The sequence below is a fragment of the Ornithorhynchus anatinus genome, chromosome 1, assembly GCF_004115215.2.
Source record: "Ornithorhynchus anatinus isolate Pmale09 chromosome 1, mOrnAna1.pri.v4, whole genome shotgun sequence".
Taxonomy (NCBI): domain Eukaryota; kingdom Metazoa; phylum Chordata; class Mammalia; order Monotremata; family Ornithorhynchidae; genus Ornithorhynchus; species Ornithorhynchus anatinus.
Window position 1 is genome coordinate 135,900,482 of NC_041728.1, and position 18,304 is coordinate 135,918,785.

Genomic DNA, 18,304 nt, shown 5'->3' on the forward strand with positions numbered 1-18,304 from the left:
GCCCAAGGTCACACAGCAGAAGAGGTGGCGGAGCCGGCATTAGAACCCAGGTCTTTCTGACTCCCAGGCCCATGCTCTATCCACTAGGCCACACTGCTTCTCAAATGCGTGAGAGAGTAGTACAGAGCCAAAGTACACATCCCCTGCCCTGAAGTAACTTAAATTATTAGGCTAGGGAAGCTTATAACTTACTGTAGAAGTTCATTGGAAGGCAAAAAAAACCATTGAAAGTACACTGCATGGCCCCACATTCCTGAACAGTTCGGTCAAAGTAGAAGGGAACTTAAAGTGCACAGGAGAATCTCAAGTTGCCTATTATAAAATAAATAAGAAGCAATCAGACTCCTCAGGAAAGGGAGTGGTTTAATATTCAGTAATCCTTCATTCTATCATTTTGCGTGATTGCCCGTTGATCCCGAGTTTGATTGTCTTTTGTTGCGGGGGGGGGGGGTAGTAACTGGATGGACAGTTTGATGACTTTTCTGTCTTCGGCATTGGGAGCTGCCGGCCTTTAGTTCCATTCGTAGAGAAGTATGCCAATGCTTATCCAAGAAGCCAACAGCCGCATGTCTTCAGTGATGTCTATACCTGACCTGAGGGCTTGGTGCCTACATCCAAAACGCAGATGTTTCAGAGTCTAGTCTTGGTCACGTAGCAGTTTGGGCAGTTCTTGGATCTAGAACACAACAGATTTCCTGAAAACTACATCTTAAGTCAGAAGTCAGAACCAGGTTACTCATAAGAACAATGTTACATGTAAGGGATCCGGTCTGTAAACCCATTAAATGGGTTCCTACCGACTGCTCAATGGTTCTCTCCCCAGCACTCAGTACAGCCCTCTGCACACTTAAGAGCTCAGTAAATACCATTGAGCGACTTAACGAAATGTCTTATGGGCATATTATTAAGGATTCTCGTGCCTACAAGTGGTTGCCATCTAGAGGGATGGGGGTGGGTCCTGATGAAATTTCCCAGTCCTTCTGGCGATTGTCATTGGTTTCCCTCCAGACTGTAAACTCGTCGTGGGCAGGGAATGTGTCTACCAACTCTCTTCTATCGGGCTCTCCCAAGTGCTAAGTACAGTGTTCTAGACACAGTAGTGCTCCTTAAATACGGTGGACTGTACATGTCTACCAACTCTGTTACACTGTAATAATAATTAATCATGGTACTTGTTAAGCACTTACTATGTTCCAAGCACTGATCTGAGTGCTGGGTTAGATACAAGTTAATCGGGTTGGACACAGTCCCCGTCCCACATGGGGCTCCCACTCTTAATCCCTATTTAACAGATGAAGTGACTGAGGCCCAGAGATGTGAAGTGACTTGCCCCAGGTCACAGCAGAACTGTGGCAGAGCCGGGATTAGAACCCAGGTCCTTCTGACTCCCGGGCCCGTGCTCTCAAACGCTTAGTACAGTGCTGTGCACCCAGTAAGCGGTCAGTAAATATGATTGATATTTTCATATTTTCTTTTTTTTACCAAAACTTTATAGAACTTTATACTCAATCACAGATGAGAGCTACTTTAATGTATTTATCGATTCAGAAAGGTTCTACGGTAGTGTAGCCAACTTTTACTTCATTGGAAAGTAGATAGATTTGACCCTCCTGATCGTTCTTTCAAATTGTTTCCCCTTTTCCATGGCACTGATGTGGCTTTTCATATTTAGAAAATATGCCTAGAGAAGCAACGCCGCTCAGTGGAAAGAGCCCGGGCTTGGGAGTCAGAAGTCATGGATTCTAATCCCGGCTCCGCCGCTTGTCAGCTGTGTGACTTTGGGCAAGTCACTTCACTTCTCTGTGCCTCAGTGACCTCATCTGTAAAATGGCGATTGATACTGTGAGCCCCATGTGGGACAACCTGATTGCCTTGTGTCTCCTCCAACGCTTAGAACAGTGCTTGGCACACAGTAAGCGCTTAACAAATACCATCGTCATTATTATTATTATTTCCCTGCAGCTCCCATGAACCTCCCCATTCTTCATGCCCCTAGAGCTAGTACAGTAAAGGAGGCCAGTCTTGTAAAGTTGAAACTGTTGTGCGGTGAAGTCCAAACAGGGGGTAAATTTAGGAACCTAAATCCACTTTTCTTTTGAAAAGAAACAAGACGTGTGTTCTTTCATTTCAGTTACTATTCTTGTATGGTGTTGGGTTCAGGGTGTTCGTTTATGAAATGAAGCCATTAAAGTTCAAGCTCTTTAATAAAAGTTAAATTTCCTTTCCTCATACTATGTTGTAGTTGTGAATTTTTTGCTTAGGACAGAAGCGACCAGTGCAGTCTTGAGCTTGGCGTTTTGGTCATTGATTTCGTTCCTTGACATCAGATTTAAGATAAATCAGAATCCGAAAAGACTGAAGTCGAGGACGGCCTGTATGGAAAAGATTCGCCCCCTTTTCTTTAGCTGTTCACTCGACTGATGAAATCCCGCACTCCATTTTATGTAGCAGTCAGTGAATGAAGTTTAAAGAGCATGAAATGAACCCCAGTAAATGGCCATTTTGAAGAGGAAAGCTGATGAGTAACATTCAGATTTTATATGCTATCACTTTTCTTTTGAAAAGAAACAAAACGTGTGTTCTTTCATTTCAGGTACTATTCTTGTATGGTTTTGGGCTCAGGGCGTTCCTTTATGAAATGAAGAAGCCATTAAAGTTCAACCTCTTTAATAAAAGTTAACTTTCCTTTCCTCGTACTGTTTTTTAGTTGTGAATTTTTTGCTTAGGACAGAAGTGACCAGCATAGACTTGAGCTTGGCGTTTTGGTCGTTGACTTCATTCCTTGCCACCAGATTTAAGAATCGTGCTGTTCTTGTATTTTCAATTTTAAGATCCATGTGTTCATGTATTAGTAGTAATCTATCTGAACCCGGGATTTTGCTGTTTCATAGTCAGCTGTTTGTTACTACTGATGAAACTAAAATGAGTCATGAAGGGAGTTGGTTAATGATCGCAGCATAACAGGTTGGCTAAGTAGAACACCTTTGACCTCATTGTAATGTAATGAATTCTTCCTGTAGGAAGAAACATTATTTGAATGAGCACCCGTATTCGCATTTCTTCTCCCGAACCCCAAAGGTTACTTTTTTTAAAGGTAACTTTCTTTCCAGTATCTGTTCTTGCTCCTGGTAGAGGGAGATGGAAAAGGGGGAGGAAAAAGACAATTGAAAAGGGACAGTCACCTTCTTTCCCAAAGCAATTAAATTAAATTCAAGCTTCTGTCAATTGGGACTTTGTGGAAGTCTCTCTATACTGTAATCTCACTGTGGGCAGGGAATGTGTCTGTTATATTGTAATACCATACTCTCCCAAGCGTTTGGTACAGTGCTCTGCACACAGTAAGTGCTCAATGAATTCCGTTGATTGATTGAAGTGTTTTAATCACAGATAGATAAAAAGCATCTCCAACACTCTTGCCCTGGATTATTTTAGAGATTCAAATAGGCGACTGTAAAAATATTCCGGTGAAATTGCAGAAGTCTGCCTAGAAGTAGTTTTCCTAGTCGTAGTTTTTTGGGTTTTTTCCCCCCTCCTTAGATAAGAGCATTTCCAGAGAGTTCTTTCATTATTTTAGGGTAGGGTAGGGTTTCTAGGAAGGGAAACAAGTCATTTGAGTTAGTGATATATTACCAGTGTGTACATGTCAGTGGTAGGCCTTATCAGTAAAATTCCTGTAGAACTATCAAATTTATGGGAACTCACAAAAAGCCTGCAAAACTATTTCTCTGGACACCGTTTAAATAGTCAAAGTGGGCTGAGAATTTAAAAACTGAAGAATGAGAGAAATTGGTGTGCTTTAGGCCAGGGGGACTGATCTTGGAGAGAAATATGACAAACATTTGGTAGTTGGCAAGTCTCGGCAAGACTGCTTTTTAAGGTCCTTTCTAGAATATTTTGGAGTTGTCCTCTCGAGATAGGAGAAGCAGAATTCTGTCTTATGAATGAATCTTGAGTGAATTTAACACAGAACATATAGAACACGCATAGAACTGTTCGTGCATGTAACTCAATCAGTAGTATTTGAGTGCTTACTATGTGTGCAGAGCACTGTACTAAGCACTTAGGAGAGTACAGTGCAACAGAATTAGCAGAATACAGCAGAATACAGGCCTGAATAATATGGTATGTAGAAATACTATACATTTATTTTTATTAATATCTGTCTCCCCTTCTAGACTGTAAGCTTTGGGTGGGGAGGGTGTCGGCTAACACTGTTGTAATGTACTCTCCCAAGCGCTTAGTACAGAATTCTGCACTTAGTAAGAACTCAATAAATGCCATAATTAATAGGTAATCAGTGTGGTTGAATCCTTTTTCCAATTAGGTCATTCCAGGACTATCATATCTTCATCAAATTGCATCTATGAATGACCTGGATGTTAAAACTATATTGCCAAACTGTTCTGCCATTTGAATATTGATACATCTTGTCATGTATTGCCAACTAAAACCTACCACATAAAAGTTCTCTGTATATCTGAGTAAAAAGTAATCAATTTTAGAAGGAATTCTTTTTCTTTATGTATTTCAGAAATATGTTGCAAAACCTTTCCTGAGCAGAAGGTTTCTCTGGAACAAATCACATTAGATACTACCATAAATAGAGATTTCTTTGATATTTGCCTTTGGCCATGTATCAGATTTTTCAGTGAAACAGTTTTGTACTATAATGGAGCAGCGTTTAAGGATAGAGAAAAGTGAAACTCGTCAGTGAAACTTGTCAGATTTCCTTACTCTTTGGAAATCTGAAGACAGATACTTGTTCAGTGGGGGAAAGCAGGAATGGTCTCTAGATGAGGCAACTAATGAGGGGAGGGTATTCAGGGTGATTATCTTGTGTGCTAATTATTTTATGGTACTTATTAATAATTGGGGTTTTTGTTAAGCACTTACTATGTGCCAGGCACTGTACTAAGCGCTGGAGTGGATAACAAGCTAATTGGGTTGGACACAGTCCCTGTTATTCATTCGGTTGTATGTACTGAGTGCCTACTGTGTGCGAAGTACTGTACTGAGCGCTTGGGAGAGTTAATTGTGCATATACATATGCTCAGTATTGAACACAGCGAATACCACAGTGCAAGTTTTCCGTAAAATAGGGGTTTGCTAGAATGCCATTCCCACATTCTAGGAGAGAACTGTTCAGGCATGTAAATCAATCAGTGGTATTTGAGCACTTACTGTGTGTGCAGAGCACTGTACTAAGCACTTGGGAGCGTACAATACAACAGAATTAGCAGGCTTGTACCTTGCCCATCCCGAGCCTAAAGTGGTAGAATACCATAAATAGAAACTTATTCTCGGTATTCTAATTTCACTTTTAGTCATAAGGATCCGATGATAGTGAGGTTACAAGCATATCTTCTGCCAACTACTCTGTGCAAATGTTTATATAAAACACCCTTGAATGTTTTCATTCCTGGAACTTAAGGAGTGGCAGAAGAGATAAACAGAACCTCTGCAGTCCGGGTTGGCAACTTTCATAAGCCTCTTAGGGGGTTACTCAGACATGATTTTTCTTTAGGTTCTTGGATTCCAGTAATCATGGTGGTATTTGTTAAGCGCTTACTACACGCCAGGGTAGATACAAGATAATTAGATCCCACATGGGGCTCACAGTCTGAGTAGGAAGGAAAACCGGTTATTGTAGCCCCATTTTGCAGAGAAGGGAAGTGACTTGGCCAAAGTCCCACAGCAAAGTGGCAGACCTGGGATTAGAACCCAGATCCTCTGACTCTCAGCACCGTGCTCTTTCCAGTAGGCCAAACTGTTTCCCTTGAAATGGGTAGATTTAGTCCCTTTTACCCTTATCATCAGTATTTGGTTATTTTTTCTTTGCACTTCTCCCATTTGACTTAAATGCCTTATGGGCAGGGGGCAGGTCTACCAACTGTATTATATTGTACCCTCCCAAGTGCTTAGTACAGTGCTCTGTACCCACTAAGTGCTCAATAAATACCAAGGATGGATCAATTTCAAAGAAGGTATGATGGACTGTAGCCTTATAGAAAGGGTGGCTGTCTAGGGTACCTCAACAGTAGGTAAATGCCTTCCTCTGACTGATGCTTATTAAATTTGAAAAAAGAAGCCCCCTCCTCAAATCCCTTTCCTTAAAACACACACACATACATATATATATATATGGGATCATACATAAAATCTCCCACCTAGTGTTTTTGGACAGAGTCTTTCTGAGTACCACACAGATTTCCCCCTTCCCCCCCATTAAATATTAAAGGATATGAAAGCACTGCATTTAGAAAGAGATAGCAATATAAGGAGTTGTTAAAATAATATCGCTTGTCTCGTAGCAGCCACCCAATACCTTGTGGATATAGCTCGTTTCAAAAGTTGGAGTTCATTTTTAGTATCCATGAGAAGTTTTTGCCTCCCTTCAACTCGTTTATTCCTGTGAAATATTTTAGGTTTTTAAAGAGAGAAAATCTTTATTAATATCATAGTCTTTTATAGGAATGAATGTGTCTCATTGCTTGAACTGTGAGAAATTTTTTAAAAAATCAAGCGTTAGTGATTTCCTAATTTCTTTGTTAAAAATTTTGCATTATAGCTGTTATTTTTCTGGAAGGTGAAATTCAGTAAAAAGAAATCTAACCAAGTTTTTTGGGGTTTTTTTACTTAGAATATTCTCTCCAAAATATTCATTCATTCATTCAATAGTATTTATTGAGCGCTTACTATGTGCAGAGCACTGTACTAAGCACTTGGAATGTACAGATCGGTAACAGAGACAGTCCCTGCCCTTTGACGGGCTTACAGTCTAATTGGGGGAGACGGACAGAAAAGAACAATAGCAATAGCAAGAACAATCCCCAAAATATTTGGGATTAGCCCACACTTGTCAGTAAAGCTACCCAAACTACTGGGGAGTATTTGAAGAAATACATCCAGAATTTTTAAAAAATACCCTGAAACATTGGAAAAATTATTCCTCCAACTTTTGTCCCCTTTTGTAAAATAAAAATAATGCTGTGCAAGATGAGACTGAGGGTGTTTTTTGAAAATGGCATTTAAATAATTACTATGTGCCAGGCACTGTACTAAATGCTGGGGTAGATACAAATTAATCAATTTAGACATAGTCGCACATGAGACTAACGGTATTAATATTTGGAACCCCTTTCCTTTAAAATAAAATGCTTCCCTTTGTCTCAGTTGAAAAAAAAATGTTTCATTTATGTCACATTTTGGGCCTGAAAGTTGAAAGGACACGGGTCCAAAGCCGCTCCACTTGTCTGCTGTGTGACCTTGAGCAAGTCACTTAACTTCCCCGGGCCACTTCTCCATCTGCAATGGTTCCGGTAGCGAATCCGTAGAGTTTTCTTGGTAAAAATATGGAAGTCATTGAAGTCTGTGCAGTAAACTTGAGTCTCCACCCTCGACTCTCTCCCGTGCCGCTGCTGCCCAGCACAGGGGAGTTTTGATTTGTAGCAGGTAGCCTGCTGCTCGCTAGCCACTGGTCAAACTGGGAATGGAATGGACAGGCCTCTGCTTGACTCTCCCTCCCGTAGTCGAGACTGGTCGTGTCTTGGAAACTCTCCAGGTGCCACCCTGAGAGGGGGATTTGAATTAGACCTAGTTGTTTTATTTAAAAACAAAACTTTGTAATAATTATAATTGTGGTATTTGTTAAGCACTTACTATGTGCCAGGCACTGTACTATGCATTGGGGTAGATACAAGCTAATCAGGCCAGACACAGTCCCTGTCCCACATAGGATTTATCATCTTAATCCCCATTTTACAGATGAGGTAACTGAGGCCCAGAGAAGTTAAGTGACCTGCCCAAAGTCACTTATTGAATTATTTATTGAACACTTACTGTGTACAGAGCACTGTACTAAGCGCTCGAGAGAGTTCAGTATAATGGAGTTAGTAGACCCGTAGAGAAGCAGCATGGCTCAGTGGAAAGAGCCCGGGCTTGGGAGTCAGGTCATGGTTCGAATCCCGGCTCTGCCACTTGTCAACTGTGTGACCGTGGGCAAGTCACTTCACTTCTCTGTGCCTCAGTTACCTCATATGTAAAATGGGGATTAACTGTGAGCCTCACATGGGACAATCTGATGACCCTGTATCTCCCCCAACGCTTAGAAGAGTGCTCTGCACATAGTAAGCGCTTAACAAATACCAACATTGTTATTATTTCCCTCCCTATCTCCTCCATTGTTAAGTGATTAGTACAGTGCTCTGCACACCTAAAGGACTCAGTAAATACAATTGAATGAATGAATGTAAAGGAATATATTTAAGCACCTGGAAAATCGGATGCATTAACCAGTTTCCCTAAATTTAGTATTCTTATTTGAATACAGCTCCCGCAGATCTTTTCTCATCACCCTTTTCAGCTCGAGCCCCATTTTTAGGTTTCTGACCAGGAAATAACTTCACTAGGTGTTGACTTAAAAAGGAAAAAAAAAGTCAAAAGCACCAGACTCCTCCCCAGAGCACTAATGCTTTTTTATCCATGGGAAAACAAGAAACTCCTTATATGGGCACCCAGCCTACACTTTTAAGCTGCCAGATCTATTACTAATTAAAGCAAAATGCTTAGGTGTTTAGGTAAATGTAGTTGGACAGGTCCATTTGACTGGATAAGGAACTCACAATCACTGGTAGTAAATTAAGGCAGGTACAGATTAAATGGAAGTTAGATTCTCCGTTTCAAAACCCTTTTCATACACCTTCATTCGCTCAATCGTATTTATTGAGGGCTTACTGTGTGCAGAGCACTATACTAAGCGCTTGCAAAAGTTCAATATAACCGTAAATAGACTCATTTCCTCCCCAGAGTGAGCTTACGGTCTAATTCTGAATTTTGAGATAAAGTTCCATAATTATCATACTTTTGTCATAACTTTCTGACTGCATTATGAACAGTATTCTAATTATGGAATTGCAGCCATGAGCCACTTATGTTTTCACTTGTATTCAAAGGATATGCCGCAATAGAGAGATAAAAATCCAAACTAATAATTCTTTTATTCTTTCCCAGGGACATCATGATCACACACTTCGAACCTTCCATCTCCTTTGAAGGGCTTTGTAATGAAGTTCGAGACATGTGTTCCTTTGACAATGAGCAGCTTTTCACCATGAAGTGGATTGATGAGGAAGGTGAGATGGGATTATCACTTCGTTTTTTGATGGTCAGATGTAGTGTTTCTATTTTCAGCGCAAAATTTATATCCCACTAGGGAATCGAAGAAGAAAAAGTGCATTGGGAGTTTATGTTGACTGCAGTAATTTAAAGTTGGCCTACGCTCCAAAACGTGAATGGCCTTTGTGTCGCAGGTACAGTCTCTATTTCCACCAGTTGTCCCATGCCTGTTACATCAGGAAACTCAAAAATGTTGGACGGGAATGATGAGGAGTAGCACAGGGGTTAATCCAAAGTGAGAACCTTTCGTGTTCCGGAATATATGTTTTCGGATTGCACTTTGGGTAGAATGTGAGACACAAGTAACGATCATTCTTCTGACCGTGTACTCCTTTCCGGATGGAACGCACCGTGGTGTTCAAAGAAATGGTTGTGTTCTTGAGCACGGCTTCAGATTCAGGGTGATACACAAAATGTGAGTTTTCCATAATGTAAGAGTTCAGGAACAGCAAACTGTGCATTCTAAGAGAAATGGCTGTGTTCTCGTAATCGGTTTCTATAACTAGCAGAAAGAACTCAGCTTCATATGCATGTGTTTGGCAGAAATTGTGTTTTTTTAAAGATATTTAAGTGCTTACAATATACCAAACACTGTACTAATCGCTGGGGTAGATACAAGCTAATTAGGTGGGACACAGTCCATGACCTACATGGAACTCTCAGTCTGAATTCTCATTTTGCAGATGAGGTAACTGAGGCACAGAGAAGTTAAATGACTTGCCCATGGTGACACAGCAGACAAGTGGTAGAACCAGAATTAGAACGCATGTCCTTCTGATTCACAGACTCATGCTATATCCACTAGGCCATGCTGCTTGACAAGTTTTATTTATACACACACACACACACACACCTGTATATAAATGCATATATCAATGGAAAGAGCCTGGGCTTCGGAGTCAGAGGTCATGGGTTCGACTCCCGGCTCTGCCACTTGTCAGCTGTGTGACTATGGGAAAGTCACTTAACTTCTCTGTGCCTCTGTTACCTCATCTGTAAAATGGGGATTTAACTGGGAGCCTCATGTGGGACAACCTGATTACCCTGTATCTACCCCAGCGCTTAGAACAGTGCTCTGCACATAGTAAGCGCTTAACAAATACCAATATTGTTAATATATATATATACACACACACACACACTATAAGGGATAACTATGTATATGTGTGTGTGTATACAAATGCATATATATAAATATATGTATATATGTATACACACAGTCTATAAGGGATAACTATAGATTTATATGCACACACTCCATAAAAGGGATAAGTATGTATATATTCAAGCGCTTAGTACAGACCTCTGCATACAATAAGTGCTCAATACATATGATGAATGAATGAATACACACACAAACACACTATAAGGGATATCTGTATATTGATGTACACACACTATAAGGGATAACTATATATACTCACAGTATAAGGGATAACTATATTTATACACACACTATAAAGGATAACTGTATTTTTACACATACACACACACACAGTAGAAGAGATAACCATATATTTATATACACACACTATAAGGGATAACTATATTTTTATACACACACACACACTATGAGGGTTAACTACATATTTATACACACTTTATGGAGGATAACTATATATATATATGTTGAAGATACCCCTAGAAGTGATATTCCCACATGACTACATTTGTAACCAAAAAGACCAATGCAGTTCCCACAGCGTGGCAGTATTTTTCCCACACGGAGTCTGTCTCATATCATGTTACCACGTTTGATGTTTGCAGCACCTGGCATTATCTTCTCTTTCGCCTCCTCGACTCTCATGCCCCAAAAAGCCTTTGCTCGAAAAGAGTCATAATAATGTTGGTATTTGTTAAGTGCTTACTATGTGCAGAGCACCGTTCTAAGCACTGGGGGAGATACAGGGTCATCAGGTGTGTCACGTGAGGCTCACAGTTAATCCCCATTTTATAGATGAGGTAACTGAGGCACAGGAGTCATCCCTTGCTTGTCGGCAGTACGTCCGTCCCCGCCAACTGACTCCCGGTTTTCCTCCGGGATGCAGCATTGTCTAAGGATATTTTAACAGTGACCTTAAAGCCCTTCCTTGGCCCTGTTTTTGGTTTCCAGTTGGAGTTCTCCATTCAGCAGCTCTCTGGGTATCCTGCTGTCGTCCGCTGTCCTCACGTGCCCCACCCAGAGCAGCTGGTTGAGGTGAACGTAGCCGGGACGTTAGAGACCGGCTACGCTCCAGAACTTCATGGTTTGCGGACCAGGCCTAGTTGATAGAGCATGGGCCCGGGAGTCGGAAGGATCTGGGTTCTAATGCCAGCTCTGTCACTCAACAACAATAATAATAATAATAAAAATGTTATTTGTTGAGCGCTTACTGTGTGCCGAGCACTGTTCTAAGAACTGGGGTAGATACATGTTAATCAGGTTGTGCCGTGTGGGGCTCACAGTCTTAATCCCCATTTTACAGACAAGGTAACTGAGGCCCAGAGAAGTTAAGTGGCTTGCCCAAGGTCACACAGCAGGCAAGTGGCGGGGCCGGGCTTGAAACCCACATCCTCTTATTCCCGTGCTTTTTCCACTAAGCCATGCTGCTTCACTTGTCTGCTGTGTGACCTTGGGCAAGTCACTTCACTTCTCTGGGCTTCAGTTACCTCATCAGTAAACTGGTGATTAAGAATGTGAACTCCACGTGGGGCAGGGATTCTGTCCAACCTGCATATTCGTTCATTCGGTCGTATTTATTGAGCACTTGCTGTGTGCAGAGCACTGTACTGAGCGCTTGGAAAATACAATTCAGCAACAGATAGAGACAATCCCTGCCCAACAGCGGGCTCACAGTCTGAAAGACTGCATATCATATATTCACCCCAGCTCTTACTACAGTACTTGACATTAGTACATACAGGTATTATCATAATCATCATTATTATTATTACTATTACTACTACTACTAATAATAGCGGTATTTGTTAAGCGCGTACTCCGTGCCAAGCAAATACTTGGCAGAGCCAGAATCAGAACCTAGGTCCTTCTGATTCCCAGGCCTGTGTTTTTTTCATTAGACCAGGCTGCCTCTTTTTACCTAGTCCATAACACATGGTTCAGAAGTTGAAGAGGAAGAGACCTCCCTTCTAAACTGCAAGGTCATTATGGGCAGGGAATGTGTCTGTTATATCGTACTCTCCCAAGCATTTAGCACAGTGCTCTGAACACAGTAAGCGCTCAATAAATGCAGTTGACTGACCTGCCGATGAAAGAACACGGAGGAAAAGATAGCTGCCGCCGACGGAAGATCCGTTGCTTTTGCTGCCGTTTCTTCGCTCGGAACCTCGAGCTGGCCACCAGCCTTAGGAAACCGTCCTGTTCTTTTAACATCTGCGGGAGGCAGATGGGAGGTGGGGGTCCGAAAGAAGCCCCCCGCTGATTCCCCCCCCCCGTGGGAGGGATGTGGCTCCAGCAGATTATTATGGTACTTTGATTCAGTCTTTGAGTGCCTCCAGAGCGCTTGGGAGAGTCCGATACAACATAAAGCAGGCACATTCCCTGCCCACAAGGAGCTTACTTACTATGTGCCAACACTATTCTAAGCACTGGGGTAGATACAAGTCCATCAGGTTGGACACAGTCCCTGGCCCACATGGGGCCCACCCTCTTAATCCCCATTTTCTAGATGAGGTAACTGAGGCCCAGGGAAGTGAAGTGACGTCCCCAAGGTCACACAGCAGACACGTGGGGGAGTTGGGATTAGAACACAGGTCTTCCTGACTCCCAGGCTCGTGCTCTATCCACTAGGCCACACGGCTTCTCAGAGACCTACGAGGAAGGGAAAGGACTGGCTCTTGTTCCATCAGGGCCATTTTCACTGTAGTCTCACCCCTTCTTGAGGCGGGAGGCAGCAGGTCGGCAACAGTGTAGCCCCTGGGCCTTGGCGTTCATTCAGTCGTATTTATTGAGCGCTTACTGTGTGCAGAGCATTGTACTATGTATTAGGGAGAGTACAGTGTAACAATAAACGGACACATCCCTGCCCCTTACGAGTTTACAGTCCAGAGACATCGTCTTATGCCGTCGAGTCATCTCCGACCCATAGCGACGCCAGGGACGCATCTCTCTCAGAACGCCCCACTCTCCATCTACAATCGTTCTGGTAGTGGATCCATACGGTTTTCTTGGTCAAATTACAGAGGTGGTTTACCATTGCCTTCTCCCGCGCAGTCATTTTGAGTCTTCGCCCTCGACTCTCTCCCGTGCCGCTGCTGGGCAGCACAGGGGAGTCTTGACTTGTAGCAGATTGGCCTCCACTCGTTAGCCACTGGCCAAGCCAGGTTTGACTCTCCCTCCCGTAGCCAAGACCAGTAGAGTACTGAAAACTCTCCAGGTGCGACCCTGAGAGGCGTCTAGAGATATTACCCCTGGCCAAATGGGATTATCTCTGAGGCAGTCCCGATTCTCAAAGATGGTCACAAATCTCAAACACTCAGTACAGTATTCTGCATACAGTATTCCCCCTCAAGACTGTTAGCTTGTTGTGGGCAGGGAACATATCTATTTATTGTTGTAGTGTACTCTCTCCAGCGCTTAGTACAGCGCTCTACACACAAAGTGCTCAATAACTCCGATTGACTGCATACAGTGAACGCTCGGTAAATACCATTGATGTGCACGCGCATATGTGTAAATTCATAGCTCAAACATTTCTAAACTCTTACTAAATGCTTGTTTTTTTTGTTTAACCCAAACTATTATACCCAAGTTCTGACCCTTGGAGAAAAAGGAGATAATTTTGTGGCTATTATGTGTTTAGATGTTTCATTCATTCAGTAGTATTTATTGAGCGCTTACTATGTGCAGAGCACTGTACTAAGCTCTTGGAATGTACAAATCATTAACAGATAGAGACAGTCCCTGCCCTTTGACGGGCTTACAGATCTTCCACTTTATTCACTGGAAATGTGTGCCTACTGTTTATTACTATTATTATTTTGGTATTTCTTATGTACATACAGTGTGTCAAGCAATCTTCTAAGTGCTCGGGTAGATAGAAGTCAATCAGGTCAGACAGTCCTTGTTCCACACGAGTTTTGCAGTCTAGGGACTTAATATCGAGCATTGGTATTTATTAAGTTAATAGTTCGACTTGCTTAGTTTTCTTAACATGCTGGAAGCACAGATGTCACGGATGTGGGGATACCATCCTGGAATAATTATTTTTCTGCCCCAGGTACTAATGCAGTTTGTAACTCGTGCTGAGAATAAAACATTTCTAACTAGAAGAGGAAGTGACAGTGAAGCGGTAGGCTTTCCTAGACCTCTCCCTCTTACCCCACAGTTGAGTTCAGACCAGTTCCGGCAAACTTCCAATCCTGATTTTTCCCTTTCTGTACAGGTTGTGCAGGTGAAATTAGGTGACACAGTTGGGAAATGTTTAGGAGGCGATTTGTCCTGTGAAATATTTCCCCCAAGAGGGCAAAGGAGATCTTAGGTATTTGACTTTTTGACCCATGTGGGAAAGTTACTGTGAAAGCTAAGTATCTCACTCTGGTACTGCATTAAAATAAACGAGGGTTATAGAGCTATGTGATCTTTAAACATATTTCAGAACATTTGCCCGTGTTCCGTGTATATGTTTGAAACCTGTTTTGAGATTTGTCTTCAGGTGAATGCTGAAAAACTGGTTTCCTAATCTAAGCAAGCAATTGAGAAGGAAAATAGGTGCTCCATTTTTTTTTCCCTGAATACCTGCTATTGTGTGGGGTGGGTATTTTCTGGTTTTTGGGGGCACTGAATAGCAAAATGACTAACTTGTTATGGGCAGGAAATGTGTCCGTTTGTTATATTGTACTCTCCCAAGCACTTAGTACAGTTCTCTGCACATAGTAAGCGCTCAATAAATGATTGAATGAATGAATGACAAACCCTGATCTTTTCCCAGAGCATTGATAAATACCTTAGTGATAAAATAATCACTGACCTAGGGGTAGAACTATGGTAATTGTAGTATTTAAGAGCTTACCCTGTGCCAGGCTCTTTACTAAGCGCTGTGGTGGGTAGAGAAGCAGCGTGGCTCAGTGGAAAGAGCACGGGCTTGGGAGTCAGAGGTCATGAGTTCAAATCCCGGCTCTGCCACTTGTCAGCTGTGTGACTGTGGGCAAGTCACTTCGCTTCTCTGTGCCTCAGTTCCCTCATCTGTAAAATGGGGATTAACTGTGAGCCTCACGTGGAACAACCTGATTGCCCTGTATCTACCCCAGCGCTTAGAACAGGGCTCTTCACATAGTAAGCGCTTAACAAATACCAACATTATTACCAGCAAAGCAAGTTGGACACAGTCCCTGTCCCACATGAGGCTCACAGTCTTAACCCCCATTTTACGGATGAGGTAACTGAGGCACAGAGAAGTGAAATGACTTGCCCAGGGTCATACAGAAGTCAAGTGGCAGAGCCGGGATTGAACCCAGGTCCTTCTAAATCCCAGACCCGTGCTCTATCCACTAGGCCTTGCCACTTCTCTGTAATGATTGTTTTTCGAGTGATGAGGTCTTCAACTGGGTCTAGTGCCCTGCAATTGAGAAATTTACCAAAAGTATAATTACTGTCAATTCTCAGTTCCTTTAGTTACGCTGCGGTTTGTGTCCCTGTCATCTCTCCCAGCTACTTTATAGACACTGTTTCTAGTTGTGCCTTTTTTCAGAGGGCGACCTAGGAGAAAGCAGAGACAGCAAAACTCAAATTGATTTGTTTGGAAGCTTGTTGTCGGCATTGATAAACAGATGTGCTGGAGATGAAGGTGGTTGAATGTAAAGGTTTTTTGGAAGATTAACGTGAGGTCAAAGAAAGCTCCCTCAATCAGTCAGTTGTACCTAATGGGTGCTTATTAAGTGCAGGGCACTATACTAAGCTCTTGGGAGAGTACAAACAACAATATAACAGACACGTTTCCTGGCCATAACAAGCTTACAACCTTGAGGACTCTAAAGAACTCTAGACTGTAAACTTGTTTCAGGCAGGGAACTCCACACAGTAAGCGCTCGATTAATCTGATTGATCGATCGATTGAAAGTCAGAACTGGGTCACCCTGGTGATGGACCTGTCTCAGTATTCTGATTCTGAAGGGGACACGATCCTGAGGGCTCCTGAAGGATCAGTGTGAGAAATGCCATCATCTATGTCCCCCATCCACCCCTTGATTTTTTTTTAAGTGTTTTTTAAGCGCTTAGTATGTACCAGGCAAGTGCTAGGGTAGATACAAGCTAATGAGGTTGGACACAGTCCCTGTCCCTGGTGGGACTCCCAGTCTTAATCCCCATTTTACAGATGAGGTTATTTTGTTAATGAGATGTACATCACCTTGATTCTATTATTTTGTTAATGAGATGTACATCACCGTGATTCTATTTATTTGCTCTTGTTTTAATAAGATGTTCATTCCCTTGATTCTATTTATTGCTATTGTTTTTGTCTGTCCGTCTCCCCCAATTAGACTGTAAGCCCATCAAAGGGCAGGGACTGTCTCTGTTACCTATTTGTACATTTCAAGCGCTTAGTACAGTGCTCTGCACATAGTAAGTGCTCAGTAAATACTATTGAATGAATGAATGAGGTGCAGAGAAATGAAGTGACTTGACCAAGGTCACCCAGACAAGGAGCGGAGCTGGGATTAGAACACAGGTCCTTCTGATGCGCAGGCTCTATCTACTAGGCAATGATGCTCCATTTTGTTAAGGATAGTGCTATCTAAACACGTGTAGCATTTCTCTCTAATAATTTTTCCATAGATCTATAGAGTACATAGTGTCCATATTTTGAATTTGTTATTCATGCCCTTTTTGTTGGTTCCCTCGAGGGGGAAAAAAGATCTTTATAAGCCTGAACAGAAGACATTTCCAATTTATGAATGAGTTAAAATTGGTCAGCGGTATTGAGCACTCACTGTAGGCAGAAATCTTTACTGAGAAGCAGTGTGGCCCAGTGGAAAGAGCCTGGGCTTGGGAGTCAGAGGTCATGGGTTTGAATCCTGCCTCTGCCACTTGTCAGCTGTGTGATTGTGGGCAAGTCACTTCACTTCTCTGTGCCTCAGTTCTCTCATCTGTAAAATGGGGATTAACTGTGAGCCTCACGGGAGACACCTGATTACCCTGTATCTCCCCCAGCGCTTAGAACAGTGCTCTGCACATAGTAAGCGCTTAACAAATACCAACATTATTAAGCACTTGGAAGAGTAGAGTACATTGGGTGGACACGATCCCTGCCCACAAGGAGTTTACAGTCTTGTCAGGGAGACAGATGTGGAAATAAATTCCAGATGAGGGAAGCAACCGAGGAGGACAGCTGCGAGTGACGATGATGGCATTTGTCAAATGCTTTCTATGTGCCAAGCACTGTTCTAAGCTCTGGGGGCCATACAAGGTAATCAGGTTGTCCTACGTGGGGTTCCCAGTGTTAATCCAAATTTTACAGATGAGGTAACTGAGGCACAGAGAAGTCAAGTGACTTGCCCAAAGTCACACAGCTGGCAATTGACAGAGCTGGGATTAGAACCCACTCCAAAGCCTGGCATCTTTCCTCTGAGCCAATCTGCTTCTCTGCAAATGCTTAGAACAGTGCTCTGCACGTAGTAAGTGCTCAGTGCATACCATTGATTGATAAGGATATGGACAGAAGTGCTGTGGAGGTGGGGGATGGGTTGAATACCTAAATGCTTAGGGGGTAGGGTTAAGTACTAATAATGTTGGTATTTGTTAAGCGCTTACTATGTGCAGAGCACTGTTCTAAGCACTGGGGTAGATACAGGGTAATCAGGTTGTCCCTCACAGTTAATCCCTATTTTACAGATAAGGTAACTGAGGCCCAGAGAAGTGAAGTGACTTGCCCACAGTCACACAGCTGACAAGGGGCAGAGCCGGGGGTCGAACCCATGACCTCTGACTCCAAAGCCCAGGCTCTTTCCACTGAGCCACGCTGCTTCCCTTAGTACATGGGTGAGGCAGTAAGATGGGTAATTAGTAATAAAACAATAATTCATTAATTCATTCATAAGTATTTATTGAGTGCTTACTGTGTGCAGAGCACTGTACTAAGCGCTTGGAATGTACAATTTGGCGACAGAGACAATCCCTGCCCAACTACGGGCT

At 42.5% G+C, this 18,304-nt stretch overlaps 1 protein-coding gene and 1 long non-coding RNA gene across 3 annotated transcripts in view; one reads left to right on the forward strand and one right to left on the reverse strand.

Moving 5' to 3' along the window:
• PRKCI (protein kinase C iota) overlaps positions 1-18,304 on the forward strand; it is a 74,018-nt gene that overhangs the window by 2,691 nt on the left and 53,023 nt on the right. For both annotated transcript variants that reach the window (XM_029064226.1, XM_029064227.1), the window contains exon 2: positions 9,010-9,131. In XM_029064226.1, coding sequence (XP_028920059.1) covers positions 9,010-9,131 — 122 coding nt within the window. The remainder of the gene's footprint in view (positions 1-9,009; positions 9,132-18,304) is intronic.
• On the reverse strand, positions 344-12,487 carry LOC114811429. The gene is made up of 2 exons (XR_003759136.2): positions 12,417-12,487; positions 344-676 (listed from the first exon to the last, which is right to left on the reverse strand). It is a non-coding gene; the product is annotated as an uncharacterized LOC114811429 (long non-coding RNA).